Source organism: Anabas testudineus, chromosome 3 (genome assembly GCF_900324465.2).
Source record: "Anabas testudineus chromosome 3, fAnaTes1.2, whole genome shotgun sequence".
In the NCBI taxonomy this organism is placed as follows: domain Eukaryota; kingdom Metazoa; phylum Chordata; class Actinopteri; order Anabantiformes; family Anabantidae; genus Anabas; species Anabas testudineus.
In genome coordinates, this window is record NC_046612.1 from 4,824,572 (window position 1) to 4,839,389 (window position 14,818).

Consider the following 14,818-nt stretch of genomic DNA (forward strand, 5'->3'; position numbering starts at 1 on the left):
TACCTGTCACTGGAATTCCACACATGCACAGTGCACTGTTCAATTCGATAAAAACATGAATACATAAAACTTTGAAATGAACCCCAACTTTTAAGTGCATAAAAAAATGAGTGTTCTCACATACAGCTCACTTGGTTAATGTCTGGATATGTACATGTTTCTATTGCATGTTTGAAATCTGTTTATGTTGTTGCAGTGCTGCTGGACAAGGGCACCATCAGGTAAAAGCTAATGGACGTTTGCCAAAAAAATGGGTGTGGAGGTGTACGTGGTTAGTGACATGGTTTTTACCATAATAGCAGGTCCTGTTTTGTTGATTACAGGTCAAAGGAATTCCACACGTGCACAGTGCACTGTTCATTTCCATATAAACATGAAATACATAAAACTTTAAAATGAACGCCATCTTTTAAGTGTATTACAAAATGAGTGTGCTCACATACATCTCCCTTGGTTAATGTCTGGATATGTTCATGGTTCCAGTGCATGTCTGAAAGCAGCTTACATGTATGTTGCTGCAGTGCTGCTGGAGAAAGGCACCATCAGCTAAAAGCTAATGGACGTTTGTCAAAAAACATGGGTGTGGAGGTGTCCGTGGTTAGTGACATGGTTTGTAATAGAATAGCAGGTCCTGTTTTGTTGTTTACCTGTTACACCTCTCACTGGAATTCCACACATGCACAGTGCACTGTTCATTGCCATAAATACATGAAATACATAATGCTTTGAAATGGGCGCCATCTTTTAAATGCATTACAAAATAAGTGTTCTCATATAGAGCTCCCTTGGTTAATGTCTGGATATGTTCATGGTTCTATTGCATGTTTGAAATCTGTTCATGTTGTTGCAGTGCTGCTGGACAAAGGCACCATCAGGTAAAAGCTAATGGACGTTTGCCAAAAAAATGGGTGTGGAGGTGTACGTGGTTAGTGACATGGTTTTTACCATAATAGCAGGTCCTGTTTTGTTGATTACAGGTCAAAGGAATTCCACACGTGCACAGTGCACTGTTCATTTCCATATAAACATGAAATACATAAAACTTTAAAATGAACGCCATCTTTTAAGTGTATTACAAAATGAGTGTGCTCACATACATCTCCCTTGGTTAATGTCTGGATATGTTCATGGTTCCAGTGCATGTCTGAAAGCAGCTTACATGTATGTTGCTGCAGTGCTGCTGGAGAAAGGCACCATCAGCTAAAAGCTAATGGACGTTTGTCAAAAAACATGGGTGTGGAGGTGTCCGTGGTTAGTGACATGGTTTGTAATAGAATAGCAGGTCCTGTTTTGTTGTTTACCTGTTACACCTCTCACTGGAATTCCACACATGCACAGTGCACTGTTCATTGCCATAAATACATGAAATACATAATGCTTTGAAATGGGCGCCATCTTTTAAATGCATTACAAAATAAGTGTTCTCATATAGAGCTCCCTTGGTTAATGTCTGGATATGTTCATGGTTCTATTGCATGTTTGAAATCTGTTCATGTTGTTGCAGTGCTGCTGGACAAAGGCACCATCAGGTAAAAGCTAATGGACGTTTGCCAAAAAAATGGGTGTGGAGGTGTACGTGGTTAGTGACATGGTTTTTACCATAATAGCAGGTCCTGTTTTGTTGTTTACCTGTTCACTGGAATTCCACACATGCACAGTGCACTGTTCATTTCCATAAAAACATGAAATACATAAAACTTTCAAATGAACGCCATCTTTTAAGTGTATTACAAAATGAGTGTTCTCACATACATCTCCCTTGGTTAATGTCTGGATATGTTCATGGTTCTATTGCATGTTTGAAATCTGTTTATGTTGTTGCAGTGCTGCTGGACAAGGGCACCATCAGGTAAAAGCTAATGGACGTTTGCCAAAAAACATGGGTGTGGAGGTGTCCGTGGTTAGTGACATGGTTTGTAATAGCATAGCAGGTCTTGTTTTGTTGATTACCTCTCACTGGAACTCCACACATGCACAGTGCACTGTTCATTTCCATAAACAGAGGAAATACATAATGCTTTGAAATGGGCCCCATCTTTTAAATGCATTACAAAATGAGTGTTCTCAGATACATCTCCCTTGGTTAATGTCTGGATATGGATATATATTTTATAATGTGGGTAAGAAAGGCAGGGAAACCATGTCCCACCTCAACAGCTCCTCATATTACTATTTTTTTTCAAATTTTTTTTTATGTTTTTTAATTTTTTTATTAAAATTTAAAAATAAAGAGATTTGAGAAAATAGGATTTTTTTTAAACAAACTTTTTCTTGTGGAAAACCTGATGCGGCCCAGCCTCTCCCAGACTCTGCTTCCCGCGGCCCCCAGGTCAATTAAGTTTGAGACCCCTGACCTAGAGGGTCCCGGTGGAAATTGGACAATGGATGTGATAACAGAGGACATGAGGTTGGCTGGTGTGAGTGTAGAAGGTGCCCACGATAGAGTGAGGTGGAAAAGGACGAGTCACTGTGGCGACCCCTGATGAGAAAAGCCGAAAGAGAGGAAGACTAAATGAGTGTTCTCACATACATCTCCCTTGGTTAATGTCTGGATATGTTTATGGTTCCAGTGCATGTTTGAAAGCAGATTATGTTGCTGCAGTGCTGCTGGACAATGACACCATCAGCTAAAAGCTAATGGATGTTTGCAAAAAAAAAAAGGGTGTGGAGGTGTCCGTGGTTAGTGACATGGTTTTTAACAGGATAGCAAGTCCTGTTTTGTTGATTACCTGTTCACTGGAATTCCACACATGCACAGTGCACTGTTCATTTCCAAAAATAGATGAAATACATGATGCTTTAAAATGACCCCAATCTTTTAAATGTATTACAAAATGAGTGTTCTCATATACAGTTCCCTTGGTAAATGTCTGGATATGTTTATGGTTCAGAATAGCAGGACCTCGCAGGGTCAATGATACATGATCAATTTCCACCATTGGGCCGCACTTCTTTATAGTCCTTGATCAGCTGGGAGATCCTGACCACTTTGATGTCTGCTGGTATCTGATCATAATCTGACCACAGGTACTCTGGAGACAGCACCTTGGTTGGTTTGTTGTACAGCAGGTACCTGTGTGACAGAGAGACAGGTATTAGTATTAGTAGGTATTAATGTTGATATTACCATGATAGGAAAACAAAGAAACAAAGAAAGTGTGTCTGTACTTGTTGAGGTGACTCTCCTCCTGCCATGCAGCTTCAATGCCATTCTTGGCGTCCACCTCTGACTCCTCGTAACAGTATCTGATTAAATAAAAGAGGTTTAACTCTGAGACAAGACACTGTTGCCAGATTTCAAACAAACAAATCCAAACAAAAAGTCACCAAAAATCAAAACCTGAATTACACAAAGCAAATAAATACAAAGACTTCCACTGAGCTCACCTGACTGCCTGAATGTCTCGCTCTAACCAGTCAAAATTTTTTTTATGATCTCATTCTCTTGTATTCTTTCAATTAGAAACAACTAGAATCATACAAAAATATATATTACATTTAGTTTTAGTTACCTAACTAGCTTGTACATGTCCTCCAGGTATCCACCCCAGAAAGCAGCAGTGTAATAATAATCTCCTTCATCCAGAGGTATGTATGCCCTGGACTTGGCCCGACGCTCATATGGAAACTTCTCTCTTGTTGTCTAAGTGAAAAAGGAAATATAAAGACAAAAATATCACATCATATTCATAGCAATTAACGTAAAAGTAATAAAAATTTATAACCAATTCCCTTAAACAGAAAATATACTGAATAGCAGTAAAACCTTGTAGTAGCCGCGATGAAGCACAGCAGATAACTGGCTGAGAGACTCAGCTCCAAAACGGCCATGAAAGACACTGTCGATAATCTGCTTCATGACGGATCTGAAAACATGACAGAACGGGCACAACGCAGATAACTAAATAAAAGACAAAGATGAACCATCATATTTAAATGTTTATGTGTGTATTACAATGAGTAAGTCATGAATCTCTTTTGTTAATTACAAAAATAACCATATGTATTTTGACTAACTAGTACAAAGCATGTAGTAAAAATTTATAAGCACAACATAAAAAGTCATTGGCCTTTGCACTGTGTCCAGTTTATCACTTCTTACCTGTTTGTCAATGGTGATGGTGGCCCATTTCATCCTCCCAAGTACAACATCCTGCCAGCGGTTTGCACTAGGAACTGTGACAACTGAGATCTTGCGGCCCTTACCCAGTTCAACCTGACCAGTCAAATAACAAAAGAAGGAACGTGGCTACTTACATAAAATGAATTAACAATTTCTAATAAGATTCAGTGACAATATAATAGTTGACGTCATCAGGAAAATAAGTTTCGACACAATAACTGTATTTTTTGTAGCTGAAGGGAGATGCTGTGACAAAACAGTATTTTGTGTAACATAGAGCAAATGGTGTTTAGAAACCTTTGACAACAAACTAAATATATGAAAGAATTCTACTGGTTCCCACCTCTGCTCAGGTAATAAATGAAATGTACAAGCAAAACATGGACATCCTTCCAGAGCGTGCACTAAATGTATTTTAATTGATAATCTACAGGAACTTGTGTTTTATTATTGACTCATTGCATGTTCCAGACTCCGGCAGCAGTGAGGTTTCCCACATACAGTATATGATTTGATTGTTGAATGAGATGTTCAGTGACACAGCAGTGCTGCACTATTTACACATATCAACAACTGACCTTGGGAACATCTTTTTCGTTGTCTGTGAAGATGTAGTCAGTGACCCTGAAGTCAACAAGAAAGTGCTTTTCACCTGTCTCCAGGAAGCCCTTCAGGAAACGGGTATATCTGTTCAGATGGACAGAAGCAAAGTCCAATAATCATTGAATCTTGATAACAATCAAAATAAGATAAACAATAATAAAAAGCACTTCAATCGTCTATAGCTTTAAATTTCATCTTGAAGGACCCATGATATCTTATGATATCTGTAATTATACATGTAATTGTAATTATAGACCATAGACCATCTCAAATTTTTCCTTGGATATCACAGTCATGGGAATGAGACAGATGTATGAAGGACCCAAAAACATAATGCATGAGGCAAAAACTTGGATAAACATGAGGTGACTGTGACCTTTGACAGTTGTACCCCAATTTGAAGAAATTCCCTGCAAGTGTTTTATCACATTTACAAGTAAATTACTTGATTTTATTTTACAGTTTCATCATTTGTTTTTTAGCACCTTGATGTTTCTTTCAATGTTCCATCATTTGTTATTTCATGCTTACCCTTTCTGTGTGCTTGGCTGAGCATATTTCAGTCTGAAAAACAAAACCAAAGATCCAATCAAATCCAAATGTAAAATAAAAACATTACACAAAATACACAGAAAGCACAACCTACTCTAAAATTATCCTCTTCTGCTGGTGACATCAGCGACTGACTGGACGCAGCGCATGTCTTACTGCTCCCCACAGGCCAATCGGGGTATTACATCCATTTCATGTTACTCTTCTTCTTCTCTTTCGGCTTTTCCCATCAGGGAAAACACACTTTCAACACAATTTTAATCTTATTAAAAGCAACAATTGAATTTTGTTTAAAATCCACAATTTTATTAGAGGAGCACTTTTACCTTTGTACTTTCATGAAAAATGTATAGTTGGCTACTTGAAACACTTCTAACTACTACTACGTAGTGGTGGCTGGTTAATGAAATGACCAATTTAAAATATCCTGACAAGGAAGGCTAGTTAAACAAATTAATATTAATTTATATATTGAAAAGTAAATAAGAACTAATTACTTTTTACTTGTGTTATATGCTGGGTGGCCAATTGTACTTAATGTATAAATAATTATGTACACTATACCAAGTAGGTTTCTACGGTTCTTCTGTGTAATTGGTTCAAATGTTCCGCATGTATTGCTAGTCAGTTAGTGTCACTGTAATTGACGTTCTTAGTGACCATCTGATTAGAAAGCTTTCTGCTGCTGTCTCTGCCTTTCACACCCACCATTGCTTCTGACTGTCGCTGCCATTTAGCAGCTTGCAAACATTTCTGCAGGAGAACCAGTTTAAGTGGAATCAGAATCAGAATGTTTATTTGTCACCACCAAATACAAAGACAAGTTGGTTGATTTAACAGTTTTAGAAGAGAAAGATATTTGTGACATAGACTCAAAAGCAGAGTAATGATATTCACAGATTGTTCCAGAGACCAATATGATAAGTCGTACAAACGTGGACATTGTTAATTACTATGGATTTATGGTTTCTTTAATTGTCTTAAAAATCATACAGTAAAATAATTTCAGACTTGGCATGTTGATAGTAACTATAGGTCAGAAAAGAAAACCCAACATTCCCACTTGAGCAGCACCAGAAGACAGTGGAGTGGAAATATCTGTATCTATATATTCCCCAATCAACCCATGTGGCAGTCTTTGCTTGAACAGAACATGTGTTTGCATGCTGGCTGGTAGTCAAACATATTTCAGTCATTTATCAACGTCCACCATTGGGCCGCACTTTTTTATAGTCCTTGATCAGCTGGGAGATCCTGACTACTTTGATGTCTGCTGGTATCTGGTCATAATCTGACCACAGGTACTCTGGAGACAGCACCTTGGTTGGTTTGTTGTACAGCAGGTACCTGTGTGACAGAGAGACAGGTGTGTACAGTATGTGTCAGAGAGTTTGATGCTCAAAATACTGCAGATAAGACGTGAATAGATTTTTCATAAAACGGAAAATATGAATAAAACTATCAGATATAGAAAACGACAGTACGAGTCTGTCACCGTTTCAGCCTGGCACCTGCCCAAGTGTGGGTTTTCCTCCTCTCTCCCTTTGGTCTCCACCCACCAGCCACTTCTCTCCCTGTGCTCCCAGTAATTGATTGCACATTGGCCTCACCTGTGTTCCCCTCGCTACAAAAACTCTCCTCAGTCCTCTCCCCTCTGACAGATTGTTGTTGTTTTTCAGCCAACTACCAACCTGCTATCAGTCCTGCTCCTAACCATCCTCCTCAGCCCTGTTTTCTTCCCCTGGATCTTCTGGATTGTGACTCTCTGAACATTTGGACTTTAGTTACCTGTTTCTGTGAGTTGTCTGCCTGCCATTGAGCAGTGGTTTTCTTTTGTACTTTGGTTTCTTGTTTGTTACTTTGTTCCCCACCATATTGCTAGTTTTGTGTTGTTACTTTGTCCTCGTGTTTTTGCCTGTTGTTGTTGTGCCCGTTGACACCCCCCTTAGTTCCCCATTTTGTGTGGTTTGGTCTGTAAATAAAAGCTGGTTTTCCGTTCATACCTGCCTCGTCCCTTCCCACACTTGTGACAGAGTGAAGGTTTCAAACATTACATTTAAAATAGGACAAACTTTGAATATGAATGAACTGTCACACTGTACTTGTTGAGGTGACTCTCTTCCTGCCACACGGCTTCAATACCATTCTTGGCGTCCTCCTCCGACTGCTCGTAACAGTATCTGATAATGAACCCAAGTTGAATGTAAGAAAGAGAGAATGTTAAAAACATACATACTTCTGTTTTCTACTCCAATTATCTCTTGTATTTACCGGTTACATTTACAAATTCAGATAATATTACAAAATATAAGAAATAATGACATTATTTTAGATAAGATTTAATTTCATTCCTGAGAAGAAATATACAAATGAGCAGACCTAGGAAGTTAGTCACTGCGAATATTTTTTTATACTCATGTCCACATTATTGTATCAATAATTAATATGCATCATTCTGAAAAGTTGTCATTCTGTACAATGTGTTCTTTCACCCTTGGTACTTTCAATATTTTTTTCTTGATGATACTTTTGTACTGTTACTTTAATGTTTTGAATGGAGAGTTTTTATTTGTTACAGAGTTTTCTACACTGTGGTAAAAGATCTGAGTACTGTAGAATCTGAAATCCCGGTTCTTCCAGTTCAGTTCTTGCTCTGTACAAATTTTCACTACGTCTTTGTTATATAATGTAATTTACTTAAAGATAGATTACTTGAAGAATAAGAATGGAAAAATAACATGAGATAATTTAGTTTTAGTTACCTGACTAGCTTGTACATGTCCTCCAGGTATCCACCCCAGACAGCAGCAGTATAATAATAATCTCCTTCATCCAGAGGTATGTATGCCCTGGACTTGGCTCGTCGCTCATATGGGAAATTCGTCCTTTTTTTCTAAGTGAAAATGGGAAAATATTAAGTTAATTATAGATTAAAAATTATAAGATGCTGACACTGCAGTTAATGCTGTGTCTGAGCAGACAACTGTGAGCATAAGATTTGCCTAACATAAACTACACTAATTGAATAAATGAAACAAACAAAAAAAAAAAAGCATTAGATAACTTTAATTGTAAATTTATAATGATGATACAGAAGAAATTGCTTTAAAACCTTGTAGTTGCCACGATGAAGCACAGCAGATAACTGGCTGAGAGACTCAGCTCCAAAACGGTTGTGAAAGACACTGTCGATGTCCATCATAAAAAGATAATCTGCTTCATTACGGATCTGGAAACATGACACGTGAGGGAATAAGTGCACCATAGAACTTTTTAGAATTTACATAAGGAAATTAATTAATTATCCCCTCAGAAAATATGTCGTTACAAAGTTAGCATTTATTTTATGTCCATTTTATCACTTCTTACCTGTTTGTCAATGGTGATGGTGGCCCATTTCATCCTCCCAAGTACGACATCCTGCCAGCGGTTTGCACTAGGAACAGTGACAACTGAGATCTTGCGGCCCTTACCCAGTTCAACCTGACCAGTCAAATAACAAAAGAAGAAACGTGACTACTTACATAAAATGAATTAACAATTTCTAATAAGATTCAGTGACAATATAATAGTTGACGTCATCAGGAAAATAAGTTTCAAATGTGGCGACACTCTGACTGTTAAAAAAGGCCAATGCCACTTGGACTATTTTGCCGAACAGACCAGCTCCGTGCATGAGGAGGTCACGGAGGACAGTTTTCCCCGAGTTCAAGCAGGCTAATTATGTTCATTGTAACTGTTATTGTTGATACAGTGTGTGCATCCATTGAACTAAACCACACACACACACACACACCCACGTGAATATGATTGTAATTAGGAATGCTGGAATAAAGCTTTCCTTAAGGAACTCAGAGTTTTTGAGTGATCTGTCACTTCAGTGGTGGGTTGTAAACCATCTAAACCCAAGTACAAGGGAGAAACCATTGTCAGCCATCTCCATTTTTCCATGGTCCTTCAAGTCGAATTACTTGTTCACCACTGATAAGGATGTCTAAGTTGTTGGAAGAGCAACGTATTGTGTGTCGGAAGGCAGTCATACCTTCCCCCACACTTCAAAGACTATGATCTCTCTGGATTTCTCAGAGGAGCCATCGTTCACAGGCGCATCTTACTCCTGTTCACCAGAGGATGAAAAGGATGAAAGAGGATACTGTGTAAGATGAGGGTGCAGTGGGTGGTGAATGTTCATATGTTTCACCAAGTAAGACTGCTTCCAGAGGACCAGCCTCTCCTCAGATTCTTGTGGAGAGATCTGAAATGAGAGGAACCACCCAGCATAAATGAATGGAGAGTGCTTCCATTTGGCACCACATGTTCTCCTTGCTGTGCCACATTTGCCCTCCAGAAACACATTATCGAACACAGCTGTGAGGGTGAGGACATCAGAAAAGCAGTGCTGCAGTCTTTCTATGTTGACAATCGTTTGCGTAATCTAACATCAGAGAATGAGGCCAAAATCCTTGGGGATAAATTACAGGACATATTGGGCAGTGGTGGGTATGAGCTGAGACAGTGGGCAAGTACGAAATTCACTGTCATCTCCCACCTTCCAACGGAGATCAGATCAGACAGTGCAGAGCTTGTGATCAACAATGGTCAAGAAGATGCCTTCGAACCAGCTCTTGGGCTTTGCTGGCATTGTTCCTCAGAAACAGCACCATATATCAGGTGCTTGCCAGCTATTCCAACCCTTAGGGTTCATTGTGCCTTATACTACAAAAGATAAGGTGATAGTGCAGAGATTGTGGGATTAAAAAAAAAAGGGTCTGGGATGACCCATCACTCCCAGAAGATCTTCTTCACATGTGGCAAGAGTGGGAGAGCGAGCTTTCCTCCCTGAAGAACATCTTGCCAAGATGCTACACCAGTGAGGAAATGGAGTCTGACGCTAACCACAGAGAAATACACATCTGTGATGCTTCAGAGCATGCATTTGGCTCTGTGGCATATATGCATACAGAGAACACAGAAGGCAAAGTCGAAACTGCCTTTCTCACCGCCAGATCCCGTGTGGTAACTAAAAAGCAACAGTCCATTCCCCGCCTAGAATTGTGTGAAGCATTAACAGGGCCACGGCTGGCAAATGTGCTTAGTAAAGAGCTTACACTCCTCATTCACCAGATAATACTATGGACAGACTTAACCACTGTGCTTACCTGGCTGTCCTCAAAATCCTGTAGATTCAAAGTGTTTGTATGAACCCATGTTGCAGAGATTCAGCATTTGACTGACAGAGAGGCATGGAGGTATGTGGATTCTGCAAATAATTAATTCTAAGCCCCTGGGCTACACCTCATCCGATGTGGCAGACCCTGATCCTATTGCACCCAACATCCTGGTTATGGGGTGGCGGGATGCATCATTACCTCAGGTGGTATATCCAGAGTCGGAGATCCTCAGCAGACGACGGTGGCGTCACAGCCAAGTACTGGCAGATCATTTCTGGAGGAGCTTCATCCGATTCTACATGCCAGATGTGGTGTTCAGAATCTGCAAATCTCCAAAAAGGCCAATGCCACTTGGACTTTTCTGCCCCCCCTCTAGGAATGGTATGTTCCGATCAGACCAGCTCCGAGCATGAGGAGGTCACAGAGGACAGTTTTCCCTGAGTTCCAGATAATGAAGTTCATTGTAACTGTCATTGTTGATACAGTGTGTGCGCCCATTGAACTAAGCCACACACACACACACATGAATATGTTGTGATGAGCCATCTCCATTTTCTACGTCTAACTAGTTGTTGTGTTGGTATGTGCTCACAGAGAGTTTGCTTGTTTGTTCAGCCAACTGGTACAAACCACACTGGTTGTGTCGTCCTCTGAGTCACACACACATTATCACACTGTGGTGTGAATAGAACTGCTGCAACTCACCTTGGGAACATCTTTTTCATTGTCTGTGAAGATGTAGTAAGTGACCCTGAAGTCAATAAGAAAGTGCTTTTCACCCGACTCCAGGAAGCCCTTCAGGAAACGGGTATATCTGTTCAGATGGACAGAAGCAAAGCATAAGTCTAATAATCAATTACTATTGATAACAATCAAAAACGATAATGATAAGAAGATGATGATAAGAAGCACTTGAAAAAGAAGCGTCATAATAACTTATTAGAACTTCATGTGTACCTACTTTCCAACAGCAAACACCACCACAGCTACTCGTGGGTCCATTTTCTTATAGATTGCATCAATAACCACCGGATCAAAGGTTCCCTCCCAAACCAGAGGAGCGTTCCAGTTTGTCACTGAGTTCACATCTGTACGTCTGGGGGAGAACAAAGAAAAAACAACAAAACAAAACATGAATACATAAATAAACGTTTAAGTACATGTCTGAATTCATTCTGCTGCCATCATGAGTTAAACATAAACATGGTGAGCTTGTTCCAGAAGCAGCCATGCAGCCTAAGCCATGACACTATCTCTAATGTTCACCACCATTGAACAGACCTTTTCTTCTACCAAATCCTAGAACCTTTTGTAGCTTCCTTGAATAAGCTGCTATTACACATTTTTAAGAATAAGAATAAAGAATTTTTCCATCATCAGTAAATTACTGGAAAAAGTTGAATAAACAAAACTGAATAATTATCTTTCACACAAAAATATATTTATGGTGTGTACTAGTCCACTTTCCTACTAGAGTAACCAACAACCAACCAACATTAGGATCAATACTAATTCAAAACCATAACAAACTCTTCATGGTTGTATGTCTCTGCAAAGTGAGATTGCAGTTTACATTCATTCCTCCAGGTGTTCCTTAGATATTGTGTTTACAAGACTGAAACAAATGTGAGGTCACAGTGATCCTGACTTTAACCACTAAAATCTCCTCAGTTCATCTATGAGACCTCAACTCAAGGTGTTCCTGGGATAGCACAGTCATGGGAATGAGACAGATGTATGAGGGACCCAAAAACATTTGTTGGATGAACATGAGCTGACTGTGACCTTTGACCTTTGGACAGTTGTACCCAATTTGAAGAAATGTGAAGTGTTTTGTCACATTTACATGTAAATGAATTGATTTTATTTTAAAGTTTCATTATTTGCTTTTTAGCACCTGATGTTTCTTTTAAATTTGATGTTCCATCGTTTGTTATTTCATGCTTACCCTTTCTGTGTGCTTGGCTGAGCATATTTCAGACTGAAAAACAAAAACCAAAAATCCAGTCAAATCAAAATGTAAAATAAAAACATTACGCAAACTATAAATATACCAATACTGACTCTTCATTTAAAGAACAGTGGTGTTGCTGTGTACTGTGTTTTTAGATTCATGCAAACCTTTATATCATATAATAAGTATTAGAGGTGTTTTATCTATTCTAGGTCAGGGAATTCTTTCTTTTTATGCGTTAATCAGAAACTCAGGAACAGACAGGTACACATGACCAGGTTGACATTTACATTTACATTTACATTTAGTCATTTAGCAGACACTTTTATCCAAAGCGACTTACAAAGTTTCTTTTTTTTTTTACGTGCAAAGGAAGATGCGCAAGAGTTCTGTTTTCAGCAGTTTTTTAAAGATTGCAAGAGAGGTGGCTGAGCGTGCAGAGATAGGCAGCTCATTCCACCATCGTGGGATCACTGAGCTGAACAGTTTTCCCTGGTTGACAACATAGAAGGTGTAAGTCACTGAGCTTACAATACTGTAGTACTTCAATAATATGTAAGCTTTTGGCTTTGTGGCTTCAAACAGAGAATGAAAAATGACACAGTCACATGCAGTGACTGGGGCCTACTTCCTCCTCTTCATGTCTACTTCGGCAAGTTTAAAACATTGTTCCTGTCTGTTAATAAAAAAGACAAAAAGGTTAAGTTATCACCTAGTTTCCATTTTTAGGTCTCCAATCCTCCAGCTACTGTTGTTCGGACAGTCTTTCTCTGTGTTATCTGCACATGGCTGGCAAAAGCTTCACACATAATAATAATTAACATTAATAATAATAAAGTTTGTTTTTAATAATATTTAATTTCATTCTCCTTCTCAAATCAGCAGTTGAGTGGGTTTAACTGTCTTACAGAAAGTTTACCTTGGGGAGAACAAATGTCCTGAGTAGACATAGATGTAGATGGTCCTATACAAAAAAGGGAATCAAAGACTAATCAGAATGAGCACAGTGGTACTTACAAACTTTACAAATCATATAAAAAATGATAAATTAGATATTTTATACCTATTTACATACATTAAAAGCATAAAAACACTTCCTTTTACATTTCCCTTACTAAGCATTTACCCAGTGAGTATGTGGAAACCTATAGTAGACTAGCAGGTAATTCCAACACATAATAAGTAGGTAAATAAAGAAAAAAGACACTTTCACTATTACTGATCCATTGTGCTGTTATTGATCTATATTCAGTAATAACGCAGATTTAATTTAGGCATCAAGTTCATTAAATCCTCTCATCTGTTTCTCAGTATTTTCCAATTCACCCAAATGCTAATTGCATAAAAACAGTCCAAAGACATGTGATGTGGTAATTCTTTGTATTCTACACAACAAAAATGCACAGTTAGATCCACTATTGTTCATTTATTGCTTTGAGAAGGGACGGTATATTTTAATTTTCATTTTAAAGTCATTTTAATCTCAGATGAAGAATATATTGCTCCTGTAGCACTACTTCATATTTAAAATTATTTACATGCTTATAAAATTAAAATTAAATGATTACTTATATAATATCATATAATATTAATATGATTGGTTCAATTAAAACCTCTAACCCAGCAAAACATTTGTTTAAAAAAATGTGCAGTATAGACATCCAACTCTTTTTTCGAAGATAAAAGACTTACCACAAGAGGACAGCTAGGAAGGCAAAACTGACCAAAATATGAGTCCTGGAAATGTAGTGCGACATCATTTAAAGGTTACTGTCTTGTAAACAATGTTTGTAACTGGGATACTGCCAAGCTAAACGAAAAAGGAAAAAGAAAAACATAACCGAGATTAAACTAAACTACGAGCATTGGTTCGTTTTAAGATCGAACCTCACAAAGGTAGACCATTAAAGTACTTCTGTAACCTGTAACCTCCGCTGGTGGATGTTTTACTGAATAGAAAGAGAAATAGAGAAAGAAAATTTGGGACTAAGAGAAAGATAAAGGGAGGAGAGAAGGAGCATGGTGCTTGACTGCCAACATAGCAGCTGGTCCTGTTTTGTTGATTACCTGTCACTGGAATTCCACACATGCACAGTGCACTGTTCATTTCGATAAAAACATGAATACATAAAACTTTGAAATGAACCCCAACTTTTAAGTGCATAAAAAAAATGAGTGTTCTCACATACAGCTCACTTGGTTAATGTCTGGATATGTACATGTTTCTATTGCATGTTTGAAATCTGTTTATGTTGTTGCAGTGCTGCTGGACAAGGGCACCATCAGGTAAAAGCTAATGGACGTTTGCCAAAAAAATGGGTGTGGAGGTGTACGTGGTTAGTGACATGGTTTTTACCATAATAGCAGGTCCTGTTTTGTTGATTACAGGTCAAAGGAATTCCACACGTGCACAGT

At 38.4% G+C, this 14,818-nt stretch overlaps 2 protein-coding genes across 2 annotated transcripts; both read right to left on the reverse strand.

The window, feature by feature from the left end:
* Positions 1-2,275: 2,275 nt before the first annotated feature.
* LOC113174164 (globoside alpha-1,3-N-acetylgalactosaminyltransferase 1-like) lies at positions 2,276-4,216 on the reverse strand. The gene is made up of 5 exons (XM_026377916.1): positions 4,103-4,216; positions 3,767-3,866; positions 3,513-3,643; positions 3,169-3,246; positions 2,276-3,073 (listed from the first exon to the last, which is right to left on the reverse strand). Exons 2-5 carry the CDS (start codon positions 3,857-3,859, stop codon positions 2,926-2,928), a joined length of 450 nt encoding a protein of 149 aa, XP_026233701.1. The 5' UTR covers positions 3,860-3,866; positions 4,103-4,216; the 3' UTR covers positions 2,276-2,925.
* Positions 4,217-6,046: 1,830 nt separating this feature from the next.
* Positions 6,047-14,436, reverse strand: LOC113174161 (globoside alpha-1,3-N-acetylgalactosaminyltransferase 1-like). The gene is made up of 11 exons (XM_026377912.1): positions 14,096-14,436; positions 13,323-13,367; positions 13,116-13,202; positions 12,398-12,430; positions 11,411-11,545; positions 11,155-11,263; positions 8,648-8,761; positions 8,391-8,507; positions 8,041-8,171; positions 7,381-7,458; positions 6,047-6,625 (listed from the first exon to the last, which is right to left on the reverse strand). The coding sequence occupies exons 1-11, from the start codon at positions 14,161-14,163 to the stop codon at positions 6,478-6,480; spliced, it is 1,065 nt and encodes a 354-aa protein (XP_026233697.1). The 5' UTR covers positions 14,164-14,436; the 3' UTR covers positions 6,047-6,477.
* Positions 14,437-14,818: the final 382 nt, after the last annotated feature.

Coding starts and splice junctions, on each gene's coding strand:
- LOC113174164 (XM_026377916.1), bottom strand. CDS start 3,859: ATGAAGCAGATTATCGACAGTGTCTTTCATGGCCGTTTTGGAGCTGAG. Junction 3,247..3,512: donor GACATGTACAAGCTAGTTAG/GTAACTAAAACT, acceptor TTATTTAATCAG/ATACTGTTACGAGGAGTCAG. Junction 3,074..3,168: donor GAGGAGAGTCACCTCAACAA/GTACAGACACAC, acceptor TCTGTCACACAG/GTACCTGCTGTACAACAAAC.
- LOC113174161 (XM_026377912.1), bottom strand. CDS start 14,163: ATGATGTCGCACTACATTTCCAGGACTCATATTTTGGTCAGTTTTGCC. Junction 13,368..14,095: donor TTCCTAGCTGTCCTCTTGTG/GTAAGTCTTTTA, acceptor TTTTTTGTATAG/GACCATCTACATCTATGTCT. Junction 13,203..13,322: donor GGACATTTGTTCTCCCCAAG/GTAAACTTTCTG, acceptor TTATGTGTGAAG/CTTTTGCCAGCCATGTGCAG.